General features: G+C 43.2%; 1 protein-coding gene across 1 annotated transcript; it reads right to left on the reverse strand.

Moving 5' to 3' along the window:
• Positions 1 to 2199: 2199 nt before the first annotated feature.
• Positions 2200 to 5487, reverse strand: fzd1 (frizzled class receptor 1). The gene has a single exon (XM_028581362.1). It carries the CDS (start codon positions 5124 to 5126, stop codon positions 3465 to 3467), a length of 1662 nt encoding a protein of 553 aa, XP_028437163.1. The 5' UTR covers positions 5127 to 5487; the 3' UTR covers positions 2200 to 3464.
• Between the last annotated feature and the right edge of the window lie 3487 nt (positions 5488 to 8974).

Genomic DNA, 8974 nt, shown 5'->3' on the forward strand with positions numbered 1-8974 from the left:
GAACTTCTCATCGGCTTTCGTTTTGGTCAACGTTGTGAAATTGTCGTGTCGTACAGCAGGGAATCAACGTTCACCAGCGGGTACTCAAACCTTTCACTCAAAAGGGCCGCGTCTGACATCTGAGGTCCGTTCCGATTGGCGATAACAAAATAGCATTTAATCAACTCACTTTAACTTTTAAGTAAAGTGAGTAAAGCGGAGTACTCGGTTTTCCTGCTTAAATTATTTAACCATTTGGGTACTGTTACACAACAGGATCTTTTCGACGAGCTTCATGCAGTATAGGGGTCGATGCAGCACAGTATCGTCATATTTTCCGTGGCAATACTGTATCGATACATAGTATGGATCTACTATTATATATGTGCCGGTCAGTTTGTCTGCTTGTCAATCCCATTTTGCAGCAATAAAAGGGTGAGATGATAAAACAAATGTTGACAAAGTTTCCTTTTGAGGACATCATTTGAAATTGGGAAAAATTTGAAGTTGGAAAAAAGGTAATAAATTGCAATATATCGCAATATGTTTAAAATCGAAATAATATCGTATCGTGACATAAGTATCGTGAGGATATGGTATCGTGAGGCCTCTGGTGATTCCCGAACCTACGCCAGTAATTTAGCTTCATGCAGTAGGCTAAATGAATGAATTCTTTTACGTTTTTTTTTTGTCTGGGTTTTTGGGACGTTTTTGTTGCTTGTTGACGTTTTCACTAACAATTTATTGACGAATAGAAAATGTATTTTAAAGTAGAAAACGCTACACTTCATAAGATATTGTAGTCTTAGAACAAGGTTTATGGGCTGGGTCCGGATTGACTTGCCATTTGGTTCCGGATGCGGACCTTGGCCCGGACTTTGAGAAACCCTGACCTACACTTACATCTGCATCATGCAACAATAACAACTTTAACTCACTGAAGCAGTCACAGTGCAGAATGACCTAACTCAAGCAAGTTTTAAAGTGCTCATATTATGCTTTTTTGAGCTTTTTCCCCTTTCCTTTTTTGTGCATGTTATAGGTTTACAAAGTGAAAAAGCCCAAAGTCCCCCCCCCAAAGGGACTTACCATCTCCAACAGAAAACACTGTTCACAAACTGCTCCAAACAGCTCTATTGTAGTCCAGCCTTTACTTCAGAGACCAACGTGGTCACTTTGGAACACACGTTATAATGCTCGCCTAGCTGCTAGCGTGGCACACCCTCATACTCTGCTTCTGACTGGCTAGTAGTCCTTACCTAGCTACTGAGCATGTGCGACCCCAACAAACATGGAACAGAAGTGCGATGCCTCACTCTGTAGCTAAAACAGAGAGCTCAACACACAGGGTGAAAAGAGGAGCTGCAGCAATGTGCAGTACAATATATAAGAAATATATGGTGTTTTTTGAAAATTAAACCATGTAAACCTATTCTGGTACAACCTCTAAATACAATTATGAGCCTGAAAATGAGCATAATATGAGCACTTTAAAGTGTCTGTGATTGATGATTTACAAATTGTAGCTCAATTAAAAAGGAGAAACAAAGCAGGGCTGCAACTCACGATAATTTTCACGGTCAATTATTTTCTCAATTATTAATTGTAAGTTAAAAATGTGGATCAGTGTTTCCCAAAGCCCAAGACGACATCCTCAAATGTCTTGTTTTTCACAACTCAAAAGCTATTCAGTTTCCTGTCCCAGAGGACAGAAGAGACTAGAACATATTCACATTTAACAAGCTGACATCAGAGAATTTCCCTCGCACCGATTAATGAGATTATAAAAAAAAAAATAGTTGCCGATTAAGTTTAGCATCTCTAAATTAAAGTATTGCCTGAGAGAAGGTACTATCGTAAAATACACTTTTAAACATTTTCTGGAACTAAAAACATGTAGAAACACTGGTATGGTCTTTAACCTGGCATCGTAGTGTGTGCTTTATTTTCGGAAAGGAATGATCTGACTGTCAGGGCCGTGCTACAGACCCCGGGCATCTGTCACAATGGCTCACATTCACAACCTGTGCACCCATAGGCGTAATTCATGGGGGGGATGGGGGGGGTTGCAACCCCCAATAATCAACACTGGGTTTTTTTTTTTCTCCAAAGTTTTTGTCCCTTTTTAAAGTTTTTGTCGCGTTTTCAATGTTTTCGTCGCTTTTTCCGACATTTTTGCTGTTGAAAAAAGCTGCAAAACTGTTGGAAAAAGCGAGAACATAGAAAACGCGACAAAAACCTTAAAAAAAGAAAACCATAAAAAGGTTTTTGTCGCCTCTTTTTCTGATTTTTTTTGACGCCTCTTGAGTTTTTCCCCAAAGTTTTTACCGCCATTTCCGACAGCCCCTTTTGACATTTTGTTCACTTTTTCTAGTGTTTTTTCCAACAATTCTTGTCGAACCCAAAGTTACGCCCTTGTGTGTGCACCGGTTCTGGTCCCGGGCCGCTGATATTTCCCCTTCAGACCCAGGCAACCGCTGCAACACTGCATAATGTGCATAATCACTTCCAACGCCAAGTGCTCAAGCTACAAAGACTGACATTACACCTTGAGGTGGAAGGCCAGTCCTCGCCTTTACTTTTCAAAGTGAGTGAACAGAGTCACAGCTCTCGGTCAATCGGATGCGTTTGTCTTTTTTAACATCCTGCACAACCCTTACGGCTGGGAGCCACGAGGAAGCACTTGGGTTTCAATGGACTCTGCTTAGAATAGAGCCACAGTAGTCATGGAGGGGGGGGGGTTACTCCCAGTGGTGTCCACAGCAAGTCAGGTCATGGGACCTCGGCATCAGTGACACTCAGCTGGCTCTTTGTGATGATTAAGTACAACTCCATGGTGTCCAAAGTATGGAAAAAAAGGTGTTTGTTTTAAAAAATAAGAAAAAAGTTTTTAAATCTTTAAATACAAATATATACTTACAAAAATCTCACAAATGTATATGTACATAAAAAAAAAAAAGCATACCGAGTATCCTCTGTAAGTCTGAGGAAGAAAAAAAAAAAATCTAAGGAAAATAATGAAGTGGATTGTTATGGAAGAGCATTAGGGCCACATGTGAAGAAATGTATTTGAGTTCTGAGTTTATTTTCTCAGAATTATGACTTATTTTTAACTAAAAAAACAAAAAAGTCAGAATTCTGAGAAAAAAAAATTCTCTTTGAGAAAAAAAGTGAATTCTTTTCTCAGAATTCAGACTATTTTTTAACCTTAAAAGCTCAGAATAATGAGAAAAGTCAGAATTCTGAAAGTTTTTTCAGTAAAAAAGGTCAAAATTTCGACTTTAATCTCTGACTTTTCTGATATTAAAGTCAGAATCCTGATTTTTTTTAAAAAGAATTGTAAGAAAAAGGTGAGAATTGCATTCTCACATGTGACCCTAATCCTCTTCCGTACCTTATCATTCAGTTTGTCAGTAAGCAGTCTGTGTGAGGTGAGGGCCGAGGGAGGGGGGGGGGGGGGGGGGCAAGGAGGTGGGGAGACCCCATCACACCGTGGTCTCCCCCTGTTTACTGTGGGCCAGTCTCGTGTAAAACCTCCTCCACGAGTTCAGTGTCTTGCCAGACCAGATCCAGAAGCCGGACGTGATGCCTACAATCAGCGTCATCAGGTACTTGATCATGAAGACGGTGAAGTCGGGACTCATGTTGGGGTGGTTCTGGACGGGACAGGGCACGGCGTACGTCTTGCACGTCTGGCTGACCCACGTCCTCTCCCACTGCTCTCGGAACGCCTGCTCGTAGAAGTAGCAGGCGATGACGATGGTGGCCGGCACCGTGTACAGCACGCTGAAGATCCCGATCCGCACCATCAGCTTCTCCAGCTTCTCCGTCTTTGTGCCGTCGTGCTTCATGATGGTCCGGATGCGAAATAGGGACACGAAGCCCGCCAAGAGGAAGGAGGTTCCGATGAACAGGTAGACGAACAGCGGCGCCAGGACGAACCACCGCAGGGCGTCCACGCTGTTGATGCCAACGAAGCAGACCCCGCTCAACACGTCTCCGTCCACCTGGCCTACGGCTAGGATGGTGATGGTCTTGATGGCGGGCACGGCCCAGGCGGCCAAGTGGAAGTACTGGGAGTTAGCCTCGATGGCCTCATGGCCCCATTTCATCCCCGCTGCCAGGAACCAGGTGAGAGCCAGGATGACCCACCACAGCGAGCTGGCCATGCTGAAGAAGTAGAGCATCATGAAGAGGATGGTGCAGCCCTCCTTCTTCGTGCCCTGCACCACGGTCCTTATGTCATTGTCGAACCTGTCATTGCAAACCACCTTGTCCTCCAGCAGAAAGCCAGCGATGTAGGCGATGGACACCATGGTGTAGCAGCCGGAGAGGAAGACAATGGGCCGCTCCGGGTAGCTGAAGCGTTTCATGTCCACCAGATAGGTCAGCACCGTGAACAGGGTGGAAGCACAACACAGCACCGACCAGATGCCGATCCATATCCGGGCGAATTTCAGCTCCTCCTCGCTGAAGTACATCATCCCGTGAGACCTCTTCGGCTCGCAGGGAGCGCCGCAGTTCTCCTGCCCGAGGAAGCGGTAGTTCAGGTAGGGAGGCACCCTGAGCGAGGCCGGGCAGCTGAACTGACCGTTCGGGGGGCCAGGAGGCGGGCGCTCGGTGGGATAGGGCGCGGGGACGTCCGTCTCGGGGCGGTCCGTCATGTTTTGCCCGACGCAGAGCTCTCCCGCGCCGTGTACAGGGAAGGTCTCGCACGCGAGGCTGTCGGGCCACTGGAAGCCGAACTTGTTCATGAGCGCCTCGCAGCCCTGGCGCGCGCGCTCGCACAGAGAGCGGCACGGGGGAAGCGCCTGCTCAAGCACCGTGCACACGGGCGCATACATGGAGCAGAGGAAGAACTTTAAATCCGGAGAGCACTGGACTTTAACCAGCGGGTAGAACTGGTGCACCTCCAGCCCGGCGTCCTCCTGGTTGGTGTGGCCGAGCAGGTTGGGCATGATGGTCTCGTTGTACGCGATGTCCGTACACAGCGGGATGGAAATGGGCTGGCAAAATCCGTGCTCCGGTATAGACATCCCTCGGTCACCGCCGCCGTATTGCCCATTGACTCGAAAGATTCCCACGTTCAGAAACAGCGTAAAAAACAACAAAGTCAAAACGGCGCGAAGAAGTCTGTTGTAAGCCATGGTGAAGAACGTATCCGCCGCGGTACTTTGTTATTTGTTGCTAACTTAACTTGCGTTCCCCTCGCCAGGCTGACGTTACTTCCTTGAATGCTCTTTGTTGGCGTTTCTTAGCGAGGTAAAAGCGGCTTCTTCCAGCGGGGCTTTCACTCTTCCTTTCCCCCGGCTTCCCACCGAGCAGGTGATACAAACACGGAACAAAACAAATCCACAGATTTCTTTGAATGACAAACTCGACTTCTCCAGTTAAAATCCGCAAAAGATGAAAGCGTAACGTTACTCCTCCAGGAAAGCGTCTGACCGTCTAGCGTTCAGTATGCTGTTCCAACCTGTTCTGCTCTCCCTCACTCTCTCATTCCCACAAAAGCCAAACACAGCGCCGTATTCCAATAGCGCTTCCGGTCACAACCATCAAAATAAAAGCCCCTAATATGCAGCATTATACTTTGAAATATGTTAAATATAATTAATGCCTGTTTATGTTGTTTTAATCATTTGTATGCTGCCTTTTTGACTTCTTTAAGAAATATTTAGTTCTGTTTAAAAACAGGCAAAGAAAAAGAGTTATCAATAGTTTGCGTGTGTTTTCATAGGCTAGATATTTTAGGTCGGCGCAGAAAAAAAATATTAGTTAGCAATATTTGTGTTTAAATGAGTGATCAAATTTAAAAATGTTGCCACTAAACATGTCTTCACTAAAATACATTGTAGCCTACCTACTATCAATAGTTGTCAAAAAGAAAGAAGAGAAGAAAAGGAAGAGAAGAAAGAAGAAGAAAAGAGAATTACATTGAAAAGATATCTACTTGTCAATGATTCGCTTTGTCAGTATCACACTATGTTGTATGGGTTATATCCAGTCAGATAAACTACAGCTGCACTGAAATACTTCCTGTTTACATCTGTTTCACTTTGACTAGCTTTACAGATCTCTCTCTCTCTCTCTCTCTCTCTCTCTCTCTCACACACACACACACACACACACACACACACACACACACACACACACACACACACACACACACACACACACACACACTCTCTCTCCTCTCTCTCTCTCTCTCTCTCTCTCAGTCGGACCAACATATGCATTTTTCCTCATGTTTGCCAGGATTGCAGAGGTCCATTTAAGTTCACCTCTGCACTTATATTGACATGAAGAATGCTGGATGCAAGGGCGCATAGGTCTTGTTTCAACATTGGGGGTGGACACAATATAACCAGGGGGGGGTATGGGGATCCTCCTCCAGAAAATGTTGAGCGTCAAACACTTAATTTCCTGCATTCTGGTGAATATCTATGCAACATTTTGTGCCTTTTCTGCACAAATTACGTCTTTCTTTTATTTATTTTTCTACTAAAGCACAAGTAGACTTTAAATTTCATAATTACTGTTTTCCGTCAGATCGTTTATAGGTCTGAATGTTTCCGACCGCACTTGAAAGCAGCTTCATTTTGGAGAAAAGAAAGAGAAAATAGACATGCGCTGCCAGGTTAAGATGCCACGGTCCACTATAGGGGTTTCTGAAATCATTGGCAAACGTATTTACAGGTACCTCTTTTCAGGAGTGGCTTGTCAATTCTTTTGAGGGCGACATCCTGCATACCCCCCGAAATCTATACCTGAGCCTGGATGTACATTCTTTAAGACAGAAATCTTCATCAGGTGGTCTGTGACCCCTAGGGGGTCCTCAGAGTTAGTGCAAGAGAGCAGCTCTGAATCCAACATATTAATAGCAAAAAAACATTACATTTACACATTGAAGATAAGCTTACTATAGGTAAGGTAGTCACTATGGTAACCATACAGTTAAGCTTAAGGATTTATTGTGCGTTCCACATGTATGTTAAAACACAATGTATAAATAATATCCATTTATTTTCACCCATTTGGCCCAGTTTAAAATGCAACTCAATTGTATACAGTATATGTAGTAGGGGGTCCCTACTCGGTCTCTCTTTCAGCTAAGGGGTCCCTGGCCCAAAAAACGTTGAAGCCCCTTGCTTTAAGATAAAAATAAATAAAACAATACATCAGTAGTACTACACAAACTGTTTGGGTATCTGTGATTTCCCCCCCTGATTGTTCTCGATTTAATGATCATGTTGAGAATAAATAAATTGTCATTATCACTTATTTCAGAATATCAATTATGTTGTCAGATATTAATAGTGCATTCGTTCGTTATTAAGTCTTTTAGAGTAAGTACGGCGTGGGCTTTTACCTTTACACACATTCACGATGTCACAGTGTTGCAATGAATATTCATCATCTATGTGCATAAATGTGGAAAAAGATATTTCAATCAGCTCTGTCTGCGCAGTCCGCTCTCCTCCTCCGCACACTACTATGCAAATAGCGAATTTTTACAGACAAGCTCAAAGGAAAGCTGGAGGTTTGTAGTCTAACTGAGTTTGCCAAAGATCTTGTAGTTCTTGTGAACTTAGCTGCTGGCTGAACAAACCATCCTCTCTGCTGGAGCGGTAAATCTATCCAAATCCACATGGCTACTTAATATGCACGTGAATGACATCACCGTCATGTTCCAGTTCTTCATTCTGGATGATGATACCGGTAGTATTCTTTTGCAACAGCAATCGTTTCATTGTAAATACAGATTTAGCATTACTGAACTGACAACAGGCCTTTCTTCCTGCATGCGTTTTCCACCAATTTAGTAAGAAAGTGAAAATATCAAACAAGGATAGGCGTATTAAGTATAAATCCATTTTATTTTATTTATTTGAAAGTGTCTGCTTAGAAAAATTCTGGCCCTTGGAAAAATTTAGTTGATGAGGGGTCATTAACCAAATTTTTCCAAGGGCCAGAATAAGGTATCTAGCATAAAAAAAATGCCTCGTCATTCATTACCAAATTTCAATCCCTAAGGAGTAAATCTCATCAGCGTCAGTGAGCCAATCAGCATGCAGCAGGTTTCTACCAAGATCTGATAATGTCTGTGATTGGCTGTCTAACGTTACACGTTGTAGAGACACGCAGGAAAAACTCTACATTACACAGAGACGGCTCACGTAGTCGGAGTTGGAAAATAAATAAGGATTTGTGCCGTAATTTCTTTTTGTTATAATGGTTTTTTATGAAGTTGGTATCGAAAAAAGATTGTTAAAGGTCCCAGATCATGCTCCTTTTCAGGTTTAAACTTGTATTTTGGGTTTCTACTAAAACATATTTACATGCTTTAATGTTAAAAAAAAAACATTCTTTTTCTCATACTGTCTGTCTAAATACCCTCTGTCTGAAACGCTCCATTTTAGCGCCTGTCTCTTTAAGACCCCCTCCAGAAAAAGCCCAGTCTGCTCTGATTGGTTAACGTTTCCAGGTCTCCCACATCTGCGCTCTCGGAGTTTCCGCGCTGCCAATGCAGCCGGGGAATGACTGAAACGTCACTGTAGCGACACGTTCTACCTATACATAGTATAGTTGTGACATCACAACGTACAGAAGTCCTGACGGCTCGTTTAAAGACAGTTTCTGAATACGGGCTGTGTGCAGTTCTCTGTGTTTTGATACTTTCACAGTATTTATATAGCACCTCAACCTGCTTCATAATCAAAAGAGACATGGAAATCTCACTTTTTACAACAGACCTTTATATCAAAGTCACAGTATTGGTATCGGTACCAGTATCGAAAATATTTGAATGGTACCCAGCCCTAACGGCCACAGGCACTCGACGGAGAGCAGAAACAAAGTCAGAGCTCTACAGACACATCTGAAGCATTATTAAATTTTATTTCAGGTAAAACAACATTAAACAACATTTACAGAAGGACATTACATCTTCCATAATAACATTACATACGGGTCGTAACAAATAATGCAACAGCTA

Source organism: Perca flavescens, chromosome 6, assembly GCF_004354835.1.
Source record: "Perca flavescens isolate YP-PL-M2 chromosome 6, PFLA_1.0, whole genome shotgun sequence".
In the NCBI taxonomy this organism is placed as follows: Eukaryota; Metazoa; Chordata; class Actinopteri; order Perciformes; family Percidae; genus Perca; species Perca flavescens.